Source organism: Phacochoerus africanus, chromosome 2, assembly GCF_016906955.1.
Source record: "Phacochoerus africanus isolate WHEZ1 chromosome 2, ROS_Pafr_v1, whole genome shotgun sequence".
Taxonomy (NCBI): domain Eukaryota; kingdom Metazoa; phylum Chordata; class Mammalia; order Artiodactyla; family Suidae; genus Phacochoerus; species Phacochoerus africanus.
This window is the reverse complement of record NC_062545.1, coordinates 220,750,219-220,769,407: the sequence shown is the minus strand read 5'-3', so window position 1 is coordinate 220,769,407 and position 19,189 is coordinate 220,750,219. Positions and strand designations below refer to the sequence as shown.

At 37.3% G+C, this 19,189-nt stretch overlaps 1 protein-coding gene across 5 annotated transcripts in view; it reads right to left on the bottom strand.

Moving 5' to 3' along the window:
- RFX3 (regulatory factor X3) overlaps window positions 1-19,189 on the bottom strand; it is a 295,181-nt gene that overhangs the window by 6,773 nt on the left and 269,219 nt on the right. For all 5 annotated transcript variants that reach the window (XM_047767697.1, XM_047767698.1, XM_047767700.1 and 2 more), the window contains one exon: window positions 17,297-17,450. In XM_047767697.1, the coding sequence (XP_047623653.1) occupies window positions 17,297-17,450 (154 nt within the window). The remainder of the gene's footprint in view (window positions 1-17,296; window positions 17,451-19,189) is intronic.

The following is a 19,189-nucleotide window of genomic DNA, read 5'->3' as shown; positions in this document are numbered from 1 at the left end:
ATAAAATACAAAAACAAAAACAGAAAGAAAACCACAGTTTAAATTATATAGAATTTCTTGAATAAGAATATAAGCAACAAAAAAACCAGTTAGATCCTTTATCTATTTTTGGTATTTAAATTATTTTAGAACTATCAATAGAGAATGCCCAAAGCTGAAGGATAATTTATAAGATATTTCTAATTGACCCACATGATAAGATTTTTATTTCTTTTAAGTGAGTACGTAACAATACTGAAGATCCAATACTGGAAATAAGTTGGCAGTGATGAGTCTAGACATACTTCTGTATCTATAAAAAGGGAACACTCCATTTGCTTATGATAAATTTAAATTATTATTACCATTGGTGATCACTAATATCAAAGTAGCTTAAACCAAAGTGTGAACATATTTGAAAATTCTTCTTCAAAAGAAAAACTGCTTTTAGTTGCTACTTAACTGAAAATATGATACCTTAACACAAAGATTTTCCTTTGAAAATTTCTGCTTAATCTTAATGAATACATCTAATTACTCAGGACACTGAAAATAAAAACCAAAGCAACTGAAATCTTTGTGTTTGTTATTATCATTAGTAAATAAACATTTGTATACTCAATGCTGTGGTCTTATGACCATGCACTGTGCAAAAAAAAAAACAAAACAAAACAAAAAACAAAAAATAAACAAACAAAAAACAAAAAAAACCCTCCCAGACATTGTCAATGCCTCTAGGCATCTCTTGGATTAATGACAAAGTACCACACGTACAGAAAAGAAAGTAGATTTAAAATAAAAGTCCAGGAGTTCCCATCATGGCTCAGTGGTTGAAGAAGCCGACTAGGAACCATGAGGTTGTGGGTTCGATCCCTGGCCTTGTTCAGGGGGTTAAGGATCCGGGGCTGCCATGAGCTGTGGTGTAGGTTGCAGATGCGGCTCGGATCCTGCGTTGCTGTGGCTGTGGTGTAGGCTGGCAGCTACAGCTCTGATTAGACCCCCTAGCCTGGGAGCCTCCATATGCCACAGGTGCGGCCCTAGAAAAGACAAAAAAAAAAATAAAATAAATAAAATAAAGTAAAAGTCCTCTGAATAAGAGATTTTGATATCCCTATATAGCAGAAGGTGAAGGTATTTATATGAATTTTACATGTGAGGAAAGAATATACATGTGATTAAGGAAAAACCACCATAATCCTATAGACAGACTAAGTAAGATTAGGACAATTAGATCATTCACTCACTATTCTAAAAATATTTATTGAGAGCTTACTATGTGCCAGGTACTCTGCCAGATAGTTTCAGTTGGATAAATCTGGAAATAGTCCTTCTTTCTGGAGGTATCAGAAGTTTCATATGTTAATAAGGATAGATAATTCAGCCCCAAAATGAGGCAGCCTATGAAACCTTCAAGAAGGTTTTAGAAGCATGGTGTTACTAGAAAGGAAAGTCAACTGCAGCGGGGATAGTGATGAGCAGCAGATCAAAGTAGCAGGAAGGGAGGGAAAGGCAGGGAACACTGAAGGTAGGCAAAAGGGAGATAGCACCACAGACAGGAGAGAGAAGACAAGGACCTAAATAAGGCAGCACAAACCAGAAACAGAAGAGGAGGACTCGAGATATGATTTGGATGAAAAACAATGGAGGGTGGCAAGAAAACCCAGAGATGACTGTGAAGTCATGGCCTCAGAAACTGGAAGAAACTGCAACTGTGTTCTGACTTACCCTGCTGCACAGGGGGTTGTAGGGGACAGCTTATAAAATACTTCCATGGTTCAGTATACGGTAGGCTTCCTTCAAATATGATGACTTCAAGTATTGCTTTCTTAATATAACTTCCTCAGAGAGACTTTTTCCTCACAGCCTTAACTACGTTTCTCCTTGCCTATCACTCTTTATTACTTCCTTCAAAGCATCACCACAACACACATGACACACTGTGTTTCCTCATCTACTATCTGTCCTCCCAATGCCAGTGCCATGAGGGTAGCGACCATGTTTGCCCTCTTCATAAATGTAACCCAGAATTTAGTACAGCACCTGATAAATACAGGCTGAATACATAGCAAATGAATGAATTTGCTTTCTCTTTTCAGCCTCACCAAAAACTTATGAATTTGGCAAGGTAAGGAGCTTAGATTTAATCTTACAGCTGGAAACACATTCATTTGTCTAACATTATATAGGAAATATGGTGGTGTTAGATTTGAGATCAGATATCCTGACCATCAGTTTAGAAAGGAAGGGAGGAATAGAAGGGGTGAGGGAGAGGGGGAGGGTGGGAGGGAGAGGAAAAGAGAGAGAGAGGAGGGAGGGAGAGACAGGGAAAGTATGCCTGTTTCACACATGGATGAGGGATATAAATTAGGGGATTTAAAATGTGCTCTGGGGTTAGAAAGCATATGGCCTTTGATGTACATAGGGATTAAAATTCTGTTGGCTAGACAGATAAATATGGAATGTTCTGCAGGAGAAACGGAAGGGAACATAGAGAAAGCATATCTGTTGTTTTCAGAAAGAAACACCTCCTACCCTAGAAACTACTTCCTCCAGGTCCTGACAAGGGGTCATAATAGTGAGCATGCTCCTGGAAAGTGAAGACTCAAAAGTGTGTGGTTAAGGTAGCCACTGGGAGTCCCTTAGACCATAAATTCACTATGAGCAGTAATGGCCTGGGAGTACAAATGGGAGACTGGTCAGCACAGCCAGTGCAACCACAGGCAGCATCCTTGAGAGAGACCCTGAGTATGACACTGACTGTGGCTAAGCAGCTGAGGAGTAGTTCATCATATGGCTTTGAGGCCTTGGCACAGCACCAGGAGAGGACCCAGGCTCGGCATGGGAAGATGCAGCAGCCCACAGCTGTACTGCAGAGATGACTGCATGCCACTTCCAGCAGCAGCAAACTTTTCACAGTGAGGGAGGCAGGGCTTGTATTGTAATAGGCGGGCATTGAAATAATGTCGAGGAAGCCAGGGAGCCCAGACAGCAAACAGGTGAAGATTCACGGGGGGCCCCCCAAACAGAGATGGGAATAGAAGGAAGTAGTTCAAGGACTAGGATGAAGACCTCACCCATGGGGAAGATTAGTGAGTAATCATACCCATATCATCTTGGGCAGCCATGTGAACATCCTCCATAGAATCTGCATCTTACTAAAAAAAATCTGTTAGTATACAGATTTTAGATTTACAGGCAGACGGATACACACACACACACACACACACACACACACACACACACACACAATGTATAACTGATTTACCTGATGACATCAAAATATGAAAATGTATGGTCTAGAACAGAAGTTGGAATTTTTTTTCAGAAAGGTAGGGTAGGTCAGGTAGTGTGCTAATATAAGGTAAGATGCTGTTGCAATTACTCAGCTCTGCTACTGTAATACAAAAATAGCCACAGACAACAGGCATATGAACTGTGATCCAATAAAACCTTACTTATAAAAACAAATGATGGGCTGACCCTTGGCTAGAAGACCCTGTAAACACCAGAAGACCTGGTTCAGTTCAGGAACAGTGAAGGGAATGGCAGGTTTTATCTCTAAGGAAGGTGTGAAGACTTTGGCCACAGGGAGGATATGGAACCAGAGGCTTTAAAGAGCTAGCTTCCTCAGCTGATGAAGGTTGCCAGGAAAGAAATAAGGGTCAAGTTTTAAAGATGGAAATCAGTTGAAAGACTAAACTTCCTCTCTTCTCTATGGAGGCTTGTATGTATAGAGAGACCAAGGTTGGTGTTTGTGCCAATTGGTGTGTGAAGAGGGATGAAGTCTAAGAATGCTAGGAAGGGCTGCATGGAAGGGACCAGGAAAAAGATTACATGTTAGTAATTCAGATGGGGCAAGCCTCCCTAATGGGAACTTTGTTTCGACTTAGATGAAGATGTAACAAGTTAGTCCAATAGCCTAATTTCTCCACTGCTAAAAACAAGTAAGTAGTTCTGGATGAAGATGAAAATGTTTTGGGGGTAGAGCCATCAATGGAGATACGACAGTGAGATGCATTCAGAGAAGAGGAGGAGGTAAGAAAAAATAACATACTAGAGGAAGAGTCCATAACTGATAAGTAATAACTGACTTCAGAGAAAAATAGTTTTATACTGTAATAGTTTCCTACTACTGCTAAAACAAATTGCCACAAACTTGGTTGCCAAAACCAATATAAACTCATTATTTTCTAAGTCCGGAGGCCAGAATTCCAAAATGGGTCTTATTGAGCTAAAATAAGAGCTTGGCAGGGTTGTTATACTCCTTTCTGAAGATTCTAAGGGGGGATTTCTTTTTTCCTTTTCCAGTTGCTAGAGATGTGGCTCCCTTCCATCTTCAGAGCCAGCAACAGCAGGTCAGGTCTTTTTTCTGCATGTCACTTGACACTGGCTCTTCTATCTCTCTCTTCCTTTTTTTTTTTTTTTTTTTGTCTTTTTAGAGCTGCATCTGCAGCATATGGAAGGCCCAAGCTAGGGGTCAGCCTATGTCATAGACACAGCCACAGAAACTCCAGATCCAAGCTGTATCTGTGACCTATACCACAGCTCATGGCAATACTGGATCCTTAATCCACTGATCAGGCCAGGGATTGAACCTGAGTCCTCATGGACACCAGGTAGGTTCATTACCACTGAGTCATGACAGGAACTCCTCTCCTCCTCCCACTTTTTTTTTTTTTTTTTTGGTCTTTTTAGGGCCGCACCCATGGCATATGGAGGTTCCCAGGCTAGGGGTCTAATCAGAGTTGTAGCCACCCGCCTACGCCACAGCCACAGTAATGCCAGATCCGAGCCACGTCTTCGACCTACACCACAGCTCATGGCAATGTCGGATCCTTAACCCTGAGCAAGGCCAGGGATCAAACCCACAACCTCATGGTTGCTAGTTGGATTTGTTTTCACTGTGCCATGATGGGAACCCCCTCTCCTCCACTTTTAAAAACTGAGGTGATCCTATTGAGCCCCTCCAGATAATCAAGGATAATCTCATTTTAAGGTCATTTAGTTGGTAACCTTAAGTCCGTCTGTAACCTAACATAGCCACAGGTTTCAGGGATCAGAATGTAGACATCTTTAGGGCTTTATTACATTGCCTACTATACATATCTATGTTATCTTAAAAATAACTGTCCCATTTATCTTAAAAATCAATTGATTGTAAATTTTCTTTCTAGTATTGGAGGAAATACACCCTCCAGATCAAGCTGTTTGGAATATATTAATTTTTTCTCTCAATTTTGTCTGTTTCATGTTTTTCACTGGGGGTAGGGGGTAGGATAGTATACGGGCATGAATTAATTTCTTATGATATTCTTGGTACTAAGGGCATTTGTTCTTTATTTTCATTTATAGACTTTGAAGTTATGTACAAAATTTCCTACCAATCTGAAAGGTTTTTTTTTTTTTTTTTTTAAACAGCATGCAATTCAATGTTTAGGCTTCCTGAAACCACAGATACATCCAAAAAGTTTATTAAGATCACAGAGGTGAAAGTTGTTAGTGACAAGTAAGGAAGTCTTTCCTAACAAAGAAATGGAAGTCAAAGGTGAGGAAATCAAAAGCTACTAAACAGTGAGGGCAGAACAGCACCACATCCAAATGGAGGATGAATGAGCAGCTCCAATGATAAAGCTGCACACTAAGGAGTGGATACATACTGGTCCTTTGCAGTTTCAGGAGAACAGCTTGTGCCACCAAACTGCACCACAAACATCCCCAATGACCTTAGAAAGTCCTCTTGGGTTGGCACTACTCAACAGTTCTGCCAGGATAAGGTGCTGGCAGGGGATTAGCAGACATTAGATGTCTCTTCAGGACTTTTCCCTTTTAACTTGCATAAATTTTATATATACATAATTTTATATATGATACTCTCTTCCCATTTCACAAGTATTTATATAACCTTTCATTCATTCCTACTAGTCAAGATTTTATCCAGATCTAGCTATGTCTAGTTAGACTTAATTATGTTTGTGCTTCTTAATGTTGCCATTTTCTTTTCTAATTGATTGACTTATTTCCTCATTCTATTTTGTTGTCTGTGTTTTACAAAGCATTGAATTAGTTTGCCTCTGATGATCACTTTGGCTACATCCCAAATAATGCTGTTGGATGCTTTGTAATTCCATGAATCATTTGACTCAACATTCAAAAATTGTCTACAGGCTATTTTTCCCCTTGCAATGTAGTATTATTAAATCCTTCATGGGCCTTTATGTTATGTTTCATTAATTTCAACTTCTAAGCTTATCTCTGTGTTGTCAAAAAATGATGGTCTAATTTTACACACTATCACTTGCATTGTCATTGTAACATCAATATTAAAAAATATAATTCAGAGTAGAAGGCAATCAAATATAGTCTTTCTAGACTAAAATACATAGCTTCAGATATTTATATATGTACATAAAGGAAAGGAAAAGAAATATAACTAAGAAAAATCAGGTAACTTTCTATGTGCCTGTCTACCTGCCCATCCACCCTATCTACCTATAATAACCTATAGCTGTCTACTTATCTTATTTAGTCCTCACAGTACCCCTGTGAAGGAATGGTCCTTATGCTTATTTTGTTGGTGAGAAAACTCAAGCTTTTATATATATAAACTTGAATACGTACACACACTTGCCTAAATTGCAAAAGTATTACGTGTGAAATACAGAATTTAAATTCCACTGTTGAATACAATAGGTTGAACAACACAGGATTTGGAGCCAGCCTGACCTTGGTTTGAACCACTACCAGTCATGTGATCTCAGACATAATACTCTTTGATACTCATGATTCCTTATTTATGAAAGAGACAGGTTTTATTGTCCTCAAGACTCATTTCTGAAATACTATTGACAAGGCCCTAGAGTTCCATAAGATGGTGATTTTGAAATGAAAGTCTCCAGCTGAGTGGGGTTACAAGAAGTATTGCTTCAGAATGGAAATATTCCTTAGGCTCTGACTTCAGGTTGTTGACACTATAAACTCAGTGTAGGACTGAAGTTAAAGTCAGTTTATGTATGGACCAAGCCATTTATGACTCAAGCAAATACCATGAGAAGGGCTGACCTAAGCACGGATGGTGTTGTGTGTGTGTATGTTATATTGAATGGAATGGGGGTGATCACACAATCAGAAATATGTGATGAGCTCAAAGGAATATCAACATGCAAACCTTGTCCTAAACAACTGCTTCTCTCCCTGTTCTTTGAAGAAGTCAATGAAGGAATAAGGACCTTTAAAGATTTTCCTATAGAAGCAGGAAGACTGTTCCCATGCAGAGTTGGAAGTGTCTGATCCAGTTCTAATCTTTCAACATTCTACACTTAGCTTGAATGTTCTGATCTTTACAAACCTTAGACAGCTGAACAGTCTCCTATGATTTCAGTTCTATTAACTGAAGTTAGTAGAACTGACCACAAAAGGATTAGAGAGGGGCAACTATCTTGAAGATTTTTTAATGATGGAGAGATATCTTAAAATGTCAATCATAAGGGATCCCAGAGCATTGTTATTGTCTTTAATGTCTTCCAAATGAGAACAAAGTTAATTAAAGCATTAACTTAGCACTAGTACAGGATTTCATAAGTGAAGAAAAATAATTGCTGACTTTAAAGTGATTTCCAATTTTATAAAATTTGCAAGGAATGTTAATGTTCCATTTGGTAAGATCCTGTGTTCCTTGGGTGTACTTTTCTACGTATTTTCAAATAGTTTTATTGAGGCCTGCTAAGATAGCTAAGATTTATGCCAGTTTGCTTCACACCTAGGAAAATTCTGTCCTATATTTGCTGTTGGTTCTACTTCTTCAAACTAGCCAGCCATCCTGGGAACATATGCTCCTGGCCACTTTCTACCCAGGTAGCATATTTTCATCATGATTCTAACTATTCAGGCTCTTTTTGTTCCTGTCTACACCCTGGGAACACAGCAATTCAAGTACCTTTAGACTATTTCAAAATCTCTAAGATGTGATACAAACAACCATGTATAAAATAGATTAACAACAAGAATATATTGTACAGCATAAGGAAATACAGCCATTATTTTGTAACAACTTTAAATGGAGTATAATCTTTAAAAATACTGAAATCACTTTGCTGTACACTTGAAACTAATGTAATATTGTAAATCAATTATATTTCAAGAAAAAAAAACCTATAATAAGCACACATAAATGAACACACAGGTAGTAAAGAAGTAGGAATACAGGCCTTAGTTGCTTTGAGGAGAAAAGTAGTTTTAGAGATAGGAACCTTTAATGTTAATATCATACCAAACCAAGAGGGGCTCTGTCCTGAGCTCTACACCATGGAGAACACCACTCCGGCTTTCCTGTGGCTGTGGCCCTCCCTACAGTGTAAGGGGTCCACTGGGCCACAGAGATGTGACCCCCCACCATTTTTGTCTTTTTAGAGACACACCTGCGGCATATGGAGGTTCCCAGGCAAGGGGTCAAATTGGAGCTGTAGCCACTGGCCTACGCCACAGCCACAGCAATGCCAGATCTGAGCCACATTTGCAACCTATATGACAGCTCATGGCAACACCAGATCCTTAACCCACTGAGCAAGGTCAAGGATTGAATCTGTGTCCTCATGGATGCCAGTCAGCGTTCATTCCCGCTGAGCCATGATGGGAACTCCTATTCCCAGCCCATACTTCCATTATGTGAGACACCAAAATTCCCTGCCTAAAGGTCCCAAGTCCCCTCAGTTGCTAAGTCCACCCTTTAGGAGAGATAAGGGATAGCTGATGGGGGGGCAGCTATTGCAAAGAGTGGGCAAAACCTGATCACTGGACCCAGGTGTCCACAAGCATGAGCACAAGGTTCTTCATAGTACAGGGTGGGGAATGATCTGTAAGTGAAGTGGTCCAGGGGCCAGCAGGTGGGCCATGGCCAGCTATGTTTATGCCACCATTTTTTGGCATGGAACTAGAAGAAGCCTAAGGATTTTAAATTTAAACCCAGCCTTCCAAGTTGTTATCAAGATATATATTTATCAACCTAGGTAAACAGAATAGATTTTTATTTTTTGACCACACTCACAGCATGCAGAAGTTCCCGGAGAAGGGATCAAACCATGCCATGGGAGTGACAATGCCATCTCTTTAGGCCACCAGGGAACTCCAAACAGATTTTACTTATAGTTGGATTTATAACTTTTAAAATATTTACACGTAGGTTACCATAGGCCCTGCAAATGTTAAAGTTGGGCCTGGCAACATACTCTTTATGGAAACGAAACTATGGGCTGAAAAGAAAGAACCTTGGTACTCAGAACTAAAGACAGACTTGCAGTGAAGCTCCCTTCACTGTCTATCACGGAACCATGACATTAGTTTGTTATGTCAGAGGAGTACTTCTTATTTTGTTCGTATCACTTGTCTTTTTTAGAAATTATTAACTGGGGAAACAATGGTGGTGGGAATATGCAAAGATGTTCTCTTTGCACTAAGAAGATCTTTACACTAGCATGAATCAAAACTGAAGTACCTGTAGGATCATCACATTTGGCCCAACATGAGAACTGAAAATTTCTCATATTTATGAAAGCATATTTAAGTACAGTGATGGTGAAAAGCAGAAAGCAATTCCTGTGAATTGAGGAACTTATCCATTTCAAACAATGCCTACTTCTCCATCAGGAGGACCAGCAACTACCACCTTCACCCGTGTCTGTGAGTGAAAATACAGAAAGACAATGGCAAGGCCAGAGCCACTTGGGCTGGGCACAGGATAGTAGAGTGTGGAAGGAGGCCAGCAGGGGGAGCTGTCATACTTAATTTATGCCAGGGAAATTTCACTCCTAGTTGACTGAGATTGGGGCTACTCTAACTTGTTTCTAAGCAAAGCCCAGGGGTGCACTTTGCTGAAGAGGGTAGTGTCCTGAATTTCCCTTCCCAATGTATCTACAGTGACCATTTTAATTCTACAAAAATGTCAAGAAATCTTGAACTTCTATTTTATTCTCTTTTCCCACTTCCAAACTCTTTAGGAAAACTAATCTCTAGTTGTAAGCACATACGAAAACCCAACTTCATAAGAGGTTCTTTGAAACACTGACAGACATATTTAGGGGAAAGGGAGCACTTCTTGGTCTAGGAGCTTTACTTTCCTGACATAGAAATCCAATATGGCAATCATGAAATCCAATGAGAAGTCCTGTAAATTGGTAGTCTGTATTTCCATCATTCTTTTGTACTTCCTTCCTTGTGTTCAGACCACAGTTCTAAGCAAAACTCCATCCCATGAAGAAGATGCAAGGAGAGGTTAAAGCCCAGAGCAAGAGGGAAGAAAACCAAGTAGAGGAAACTAATGAGAAGGGATCCTAGAGGGAAAGGGTTGTAGCCCTGGGCTGCTGAATCAATTAGTGCTTTTCTCAAAAGGAAGGAGAGTAAGTAACAGAATGACAAACCAGGGAGGAGGAGGGGAAAAACGGGAAAGCATCTACAGAGTTAATTCTTAGGAACTTGGAGTTTGAAGACGTAGGAGAAAAGCTTTCCATTTTTATAATTCATTATAATTTCATTTTTATAATTTATTTTCAAGTTGTTAGGACTGTGCTAATGTAAAGGAGCAGATTTACAGCTAAAAGCAAACTGCAAATTCTAAAAACATAATTTTGATTTAGGTCTGGTCTGTGGGTGGGCACAGAGGAGCTGAAGGGTGTAATTTGTTGTTGTTGTTGTCTTCTGGCAGATTTAGCTTCCCAATTGCTATTTGCTTAGCCTAATATTCCATTTAGTTTGCATATACTGAATGTCTACTAAACAAAAAGTGTAAAGGGGAAGGGTGGTGAGACTATCAAGATGCATCCTGCAATGCAGGGGAAAAAAAGCCCTGGAACAAAATAATGAAAGCTTTCATGCCAGGCATCTGGTTTGTATATGATTGTGAGTGTGCATGCATTTGGGGGAGTTGTAAAAGTACAGATAAAAATAAATTAGTCTCTATTCTGAAACTGTCTGTAAACAATTTATATGGTGAAAAATTAAAATGTATATTAAACTTATTTGACTACTTGGAGTGAGATAGCCCTGCTTTCTATAGTTGGCCCTACCACTTGTTACTTCTGATACTGGGCAACTTTCAACCTGTTTTCCTTATGGGTAAAATGGGGATATTAGCACAACCCTTGCAAGGTTTTGGTGAATACTAAGTAAGAATGTAAGACACTTACCACAGTAATTGTCATAAGGCCAGACTTTGATTAGAAAAATATTGATAAACTAGCTTTATAATATATAAGAAATACATAGTATATTAAATATTATATACAATATATTCATTATAAAATATAAATTATATATAATAAATAACACTTTTAACAAGTATTTATTACATTTTCTAGGTTATTACTGTACTAAGATTTTTTTTATGCAAATGATTTTAATTGTGATGATTCCTCCCTTTTTAAAAATACCCTATAACAAGTCTATTATTCAACAGGTACATTTTCTATGTAATTCCAAGTTGCACTAGAATAATGCTAACTGAAATTTGTTGTTCATTAACTTGACTTTACCCTAAGCATCCATGCTTATTTAAAATGGTTATATTTCTATCAGAACAGTTTCACTCAACTTTTATCCTAAAAGCTTGCCTATAAATTTTTATTGCTGTTCTCCAGTTTTTAGGTTTTGAATAGTTTTTTTCAGGAGTTCCTGCTGTGGTCCAGCGGTAATAAACCCAAGTAGTATCCATGAGGATGTGGGTTCGATCCCTAGGCTCACTCAGTGGGTTAAGGATTCAGTGTTGTCGTGAACTGTGGTGTAGGTCGCAGACATGACTCAGATCTCGAGTTGCTGTGGCTGTGGCATAGGTTGCAGCTGCAGCTCTGATGTGACCCCTAGCCTGGGAACTTCCATATACCACAGATGCGGCCCTGAAAAAAACAAAAAAAACCCAGCCCTGAAAAAACAAAAAAACCCAACCAAACAAAAACAACAGTTTTCCCCCTTTCATTATGAGTACATCAATTGTGATGAAACCAAGACTTTTTTTGGGGGGGAGGGGCGCTGCACCCATGGCTTGCGAACCTGTGCCACAGCAGCCACCCGAACCACTGCAGTGACAAAACCAGATCCTTAACCCACTGTACCATGAGAGAACTCCTCAAGACATTTTTCTTTTAATGGTAAAGCCTTAAGAGTTCCTCAATTTTTTCCCTAGAAAATATTATTAAAATATATTTTTTGGAGTTCCTGCTGTGGCACAACGGGATTGGAGGCATCTCAGCAGTGCCAGGACATAGGCTTGATTTCTGGCCCAGCTGCAGTGTAGGTTGCAGCTGTGGCTTTTATCTGATCCCTGGCCCAGAAACTCCATATGCTGTGAAGTGGACAAAAATGAAAAAAAAATTATATTTTTAAGGTTGATAGTCACAACCAAGTAATTAAAACATCTTTTGGTTCCTATTTTTTTAATTTCAAAAAGTTTTTTACATTGATGGCTTAGATATAATATGAAGTATATTTAAATTAGGATAAAGAAAATTCAAATATATTTAATAAAGTATATAAATCTTTATCACAGAAAGTCATTTATGAAGCAATAAAAATTTGTAGATCCAGGGAATATACTAATGGACTACATATATTTTAAAGAAATAAAACATGTATGCCATGAGCTTCAAAATATACTCCAAATAGCCATAAAATCCAAATAAAAGGATATTTTTATACTCAACTTTTCCTGTCAGAGCCACACAGAAAGCCTTATGATTTTTAAAATAATTTAACAGGTGTGAAAACAGATGTAACTGTTCTTTTTATTCCTACTCTTAAAATTTCACTACTACCAGAAAGTCTCTGGACATGTTTATAATATTTAAATAAAAATTCAAAAAGATTGCATGAATTTTAGCAGTAAATAAATCCTGTTTCTTTTTTTTTTTATCATCCAGGCAAAAAATAAAAATAATGAAACTCTGGAAATGCAAATGCTTTAAATAACATACTAGTCGGTTTTAACGTAGTAGCAGGCTGACATTTAGGAAAAAACTCATAGTTGTCATGCTGTTTCATCTGGGGGTTGCATTATATGGCAGTCTTCATTTCAACAATTTAAATGGCAGTGCTACAGGGAATGAAAAAATAAAACTTTGTATGTTTGTATACTGTATTTACATGTAAAACATAATGTACTGGACCCTCTTGCCTGCTCAAATTATGTAAATAATTTAAAAACTCAATGAATTCATATTAATGAAAAGATACACTGATCGCTTCTTAAGTTACTTTCAAAAGGAAACCTTTCCCCTTGCTTCTGGATCTAGCTGACACCTCTCCCAAATATAGCACGTGTAAAGGTAAAACAAACATCCAGCAAAGTGTGCGACTGTTTTTCAGCTTTCCCTCACTGATTTCTGAACTATTCTTGCTCCAGTCTCACTCTATCATGCAGCAGGTAATACATGTGGTAGATTAACAGCAAGGGCTTTGGTGCCAGGCTCCTTGGTTTCAGAATCTCATTTTACAATCTAGTAACTGTGTGTGTGACTGTGACTTGATGGCTCTGTGTCTCATTTTGTCATCTGTAAATAAGGCTAAAAGTAATAGCCACTCCTAAATGAATACTATTCTTTAAGCATTCCTATAGCTTTTAAATTTTCCTTTACAGCACTTATCACATGTATTTTCTATTAAAACACAAGCTTATTGAATGCAGCATCAAAATCCATTTTGTTCATCATTATATCCTAAACATTATAATTTTCGGTCTAGAGTAGATGCAAAAAAAATTTTGTTAAATAAATTAATTTCAGAGATAAGTCTGAGAATCAACATAAGCAGAACATGATTTGCTCAAGATTATGCTGCCATAAATGACAAAACTATAAGTAGCATTCAGTTCTTCTGACTCAAAGACCTCTTATTTCCAGGCATTAAATCTTCAGTTATACAAATCATAAAAGAACCATGCAATTATTACTGTGTAGGTTCTAGGATGAAAAGTAAAAGTACAAATTGGAGAAAAAAGGAGTATCTAAGGTAGTCTGGGGAAACCAGGCCTTCTTGAGGAGTAGATGTTTAAGACAGAAAGGAGTTGGAATGGGCAAGGAGAGCTGGGCAGAGGGCTTCAAGTGAAAGAACCATTTATATAGTGGTCCAATGATGAGAAAGGCTTGGTGCATATGAACTGTGATTGCCACAGAAGGAGCTGGAAGAGCAAGGCTGAGGTTGATCAGAGTCAGGGTGCATCTTGTGTATCTAAGAAAGACTACTGTTCCTTAACTAGCAGAAGAGAAAGCTACTAAAGGGTTTTAAGTAGGAATAAAACAACCAAATTTGCATTTTCATAGGATGACACTGCACTATGGGGGGGGGGGCTGGGAAAGAGCAGACCTAGCAATTGGTTGGATATGTGGGTCAAGACAGAAAGATACATAAAGATGATGCTCATGTATCCAATATGATCAACAGGGAGGGTACCTTTTACTGAGAAAAGACCATTAGTAGACAGATCAAGAGCATAATTTCATTAAGTGTATAATAAATGCTCAATAAATAGTGACAACTATTATTTTGTGGTTGTTGTTACTGGTGACTGAAAACCACTTGCTGCAATTGAGGGGAATGGTTATTTTCATGGATTTCAACAGACTTTGGCCTCTGTTGTCACTCCCACTGTTCACAAGGCACTTCTGGAACTGGTGTTTGGAAAAGGAAGTCATCTAGGGAGCTAAGAATGCAACTGAGGCTTAACATGTTTTATGGGGAGATCAAACCTATAAAATTAGCTTTACTTGGCCTGGGCTGAGTAATGGATGAGCAGAGACAGCTCAGAGGACTTTCCTATAAATTGGGTAAGGAAATAGTAAGCAAAGAATGTATGCTTAGATCTTTGATCTTAGAGAAGGTATTTTATAACTTACTTTCTGATCTAGATTTTATTTGCATCATATCTTTGAATCATGTGGCCATCTGCTATATTCATTTATACTGTTTACAAATAGTTAAAAAAAAAAAAAGAATGCCTTTTTGAATGATTAGCTGGCAGTATTGACTACATAAGGCCATTTTAATTCTGGTGAGCCAGTACTGCCTATACTGCCATATGAGGAGATCGTTAAGCCTTCACACAGAGTCACCGCTCAACCACTGCCTTTGTTCCCTAGAGATACAAGGGAAGCAGAGTCCACACATCAGGATTAACCACAGGCTGTTAATGAGAATCCCTGTGATCATTATCCTGGTCATCCTGTTAAAGAGGTCCCGGAGTAAATGACATAGCTGCCAAATGCGTTAAATATACCAAAAGGCATGTCTATTTCAGAATTTTTGAGCCCTGAGTTAAAAATTTTTATAGTATGTAATTGACTTGCCAACTGGGCATTTTGCAACCAGACATCTATTAAAGAAAGAAAGAAAGAAAGAAAGAAAGAAAGAAGAAAGAAAGAAAGAAAGAAAGAAAGAGAGAGAGAGAGAGAGAGAGAAAAAGAGAGAGAGAGAGAGAGAGAAAAAAAGAGAGAGAGAGAGAGAGAGAAAGAAAGAAAGAAAGAAAGAAAGAAAGAAAGAAAGAAAGAAAGAAAGAAAGAAAGAAAGAAACCTAAGGAAGGAGGCACTGAGAGAAGGAAAAATCTAATAAAAGTCCAGATTGTTTAGGTAACATGAGGTCCTGCCTGTAATTTCAAAGCTAAAGTGAAGCTTGCTTAATCTCACACACATACAGTTGGAATCATCTAGGCACAATCACCATTAGGAAACATCATGCAAACACATATAGATCAGTGTACAGCAAGGGATTTTAAAGAAGGAAAGAATATTTTAACAAACATTTTGAATAAATTTCACATGTATTTTACTTATATAAGAATACTTATAAAGGTCCTTGAGGTATTTTAATATATTTTTCTTTATACCTCTATTATCATATTTATTAAACTAGTAAAAGCATCTAACATTTATTTTTCCTCTTCTTAAATTTAAATAAGCACATACACATAGCTTAAAAATGAACATGACTTCTTTACTGCTTTGGGTGGTAATATGTAACACTGCCTAGCCTGGTATAATCCAGCAAAATCTGACCCAATTCAAAACAACAAAGTGAGCATGTGCATCTACCCCTAATTGTATTAATCAACTCTTATGAATATTAACTTCAGCATTTTGGCTTTTCAATGTGTTGAAAACACATTTTGACACTCTCTAGAAATTATGAAGATAATTTTTTTCCACAACTTTAGTGATTAGAGTGTGGGTATGAAAATCAGACTGAATATTGAAAACAGGTCTTCACCGCTTGCTAGCTGTGTAACCATTTAATCTCTTTGTACCTTAGCTTTCTTCTTGAATTTCAGACACTCATCTACAAAGGAGGATAACGTAGCTCCTATTTCAATGAGTTGTTTTGTTAAATGCTTTATTATAAGTAAAGGACTTAGGACTGTGTTTGGCACATAATAAGTGCCCCCAAAATCTTAGCTACCATCTTCATCATCATTGTTATTATTCTTCCAAAACAGATCATTCATTTTGTTCTTGGGCACTTGAAAAAAGAGCCTATAAAATACATATGAAACTTTTTCTTTTGTGTTTCTAGCCCTTAATATTAGTAGAAGCTTCACTCTTTCTCATTTTCCAGTCAATAAGGACTTCTAAAAATTGTAGTTGATTTACAATATTGTGTTTGTTTCAGGTGTATAGCAAAGTGATTCAGATTATATATATATGTTCATTTTTTCAATTATTTTCCATTATAGTTTATTACAAGATACTGAATACAGCTCCCTGTGCTATACAGTAAAATCCTGTTGTTTATTTTACATATGGTAGTGTGCATCTGTTAATTCCATACTCCCAATTTATCAACCTTTTTCTCCTTGGTAATCGTGTTTGTTTTCTATGTCTATAAATCTGTTTCTGTTTTGTAAATAAGCTCATTTATGCTGTTTTTTAAGATTCCACACATAAGTGATAATCATGCAATATTTGTCTTTCTCTGTACGGTCTACTTCACCTAGTATGATAATCTCTTGGCCCATCCATGTTGCTGCAATGGCACTATTTCATCCCCCTGAGTAATAATAAGGATATTTTTTTAGTCCAATGATTCTCAAGCTTTTCTTTTACATAGACAACTTTATAGCATATTGAAGCATGATATAATCTATAATTTTAGAATCTTCCAACTAAGAAAAAAATATATAAACAGAGGGATTTAAAGACCTCCTGGAATAACTACATAGGTCCTCTGGGGGCCAAGACTCATTGTTTAGGAATCATTGCTTTAACTGATAATTAAAATATTTAGGTTAAAATTCAGATTTTTTTTTTTTTAGGAAGCCCTGTAAGTCACAGTTCTTTTTGCCTTTCTTACCTCACCCATGACCGCTATGGGTGTCTCTCCTGTTGCCTGAGCAACACGATGTTCTACTAAGTAGAACATATACTCGTCGTAGAGTAGACGGATCAGGTGGAAGGAGCCAAAGCTAGCAGCACTGCGTAAGGTTAAGTCCCGAATAACCATTGAGCTGTTCCAAGAGAAAAGACACATATGCAGCCAGTATTAGTGACCAGGATTAGAGTTCATTCTACTTTTCCTCTTAAAAAAAGTGAGAGGTTTAAAAGTTTGGTGTAGCATACAACCTGCCACAGATTAATTTCCTTATTGCAAGTAGTTGGTTCAAGTCTTTCAAACAGAGTGGTAAAGATGTAATCTTCACCCAGACTTGACTAGACTCTTATGAGAGCTAGACAGGTTTTCATAGGGAAAAACCATTTTACTATCATAAGCAAGTCTGCTGATTCTATTAAATACACAAATGGGTCAGAATTGAATAAAAATGATTTTTGGAGGCTGACAACTCATCACCACCGTAAGAAAAAGCAACTCAAAGTGAAAGGCTTGAATAAATACCATTTGTAACTATCTCTCAATGACAATGACCTTCGTGGTACATGTTGAGAAAAACATGTATTTATGCTTAACCAAGTACATAAAGTACACTAAGCAATGTTCCCAGATGTGGCAATGTAGAATGTGGGAGAGCATTTACAGGGATTCCTGCAAGTTCTGTTGAAAGGCAGATTATTAAGTTATTCTAGTTCCTGACTGATTTCTATTAAATTAGGGTGATTTTCCTGTTAGAAATAGCAAAATAAAATCAATTAAGAATCACATAACTTTGAAAAACATGAATGTTTAATTTATAAAATACCAAATCTGAACATTAATATTAATAAAATACTAACATTATACTCTATTATAATCAAAATGGAAGTGAGTCAAAATAAAATTTTAGCTTCACTGAAGACACATTAATTATTAAGCTTGTCCATGCACTTTAAATTTCTTTAATATTTCTAACTCGGAGTCAGAGAAGGATGTACATGTGGTATGCATAGGTGTGTGTCTGTTTCTCCTCGCTTTCACTTCATGGCCTTTTCTAGAGACTCTTGGCCTACACAAACTAAAATAGCCATTATATTCTCAGGAGGAAGAGAGAGTTTCTCACAAATGTATGGGCTGATTTTCCTAAGCCTTATTTTGCAATGAAGAATTGTAAAATGCTAGACAGATGGAAAACAGAAGACTCTACTTTTTATTTTGTTTCATTTTCATTATATAGAGGCTACTAATACATCAAATTTTATACATTCAACTTGGCAAGTGACAGATCATCACTGAATATCTGAAATCCTGAAGCCCTGGATTCTGATTCTGGCACTTCATTAATTCACTGTCCATCTCAAAAAAAAAAAAAAAAAATTTTGTTCCTCTGAGATTGTTTTTCTTTTGAGTGAAAATAAAAGCAAAAATTTTGGCTTTATCTAATTTATGTGATTACTTCAAAGATAAAATGGGTTAAAGATTGTGAAATAAACATGAATGAATAGAATAATACTCAAATACAAGTTATTGTGATTCTAATATATAAAACAGGCGGAGCTGAGCTTCCCATTCTCATTTGGTTATGGCAGCAAGAACAGGGGTTACTATTATGTGATGGCAGAGCACCTTTCATTTCTGTGATCTACTAAAATGAAAAAAAGCATGGGTTTGGAGTTAGACCCACATTACCCACTATATGATCCTGACCGTGATCATGTCATTCAACGTTTGCAGGTTCAAGATTACCTTGAGAGTCAAATGAGATAACGTATGTGAAATCTTAAGAAAAGGGATACCCATTTTACACTATTACATATGTTAGAGTTAATAATATGCTCATTATCATAAAAAGCAGTACCAGTGAATGATTCCTTAGAG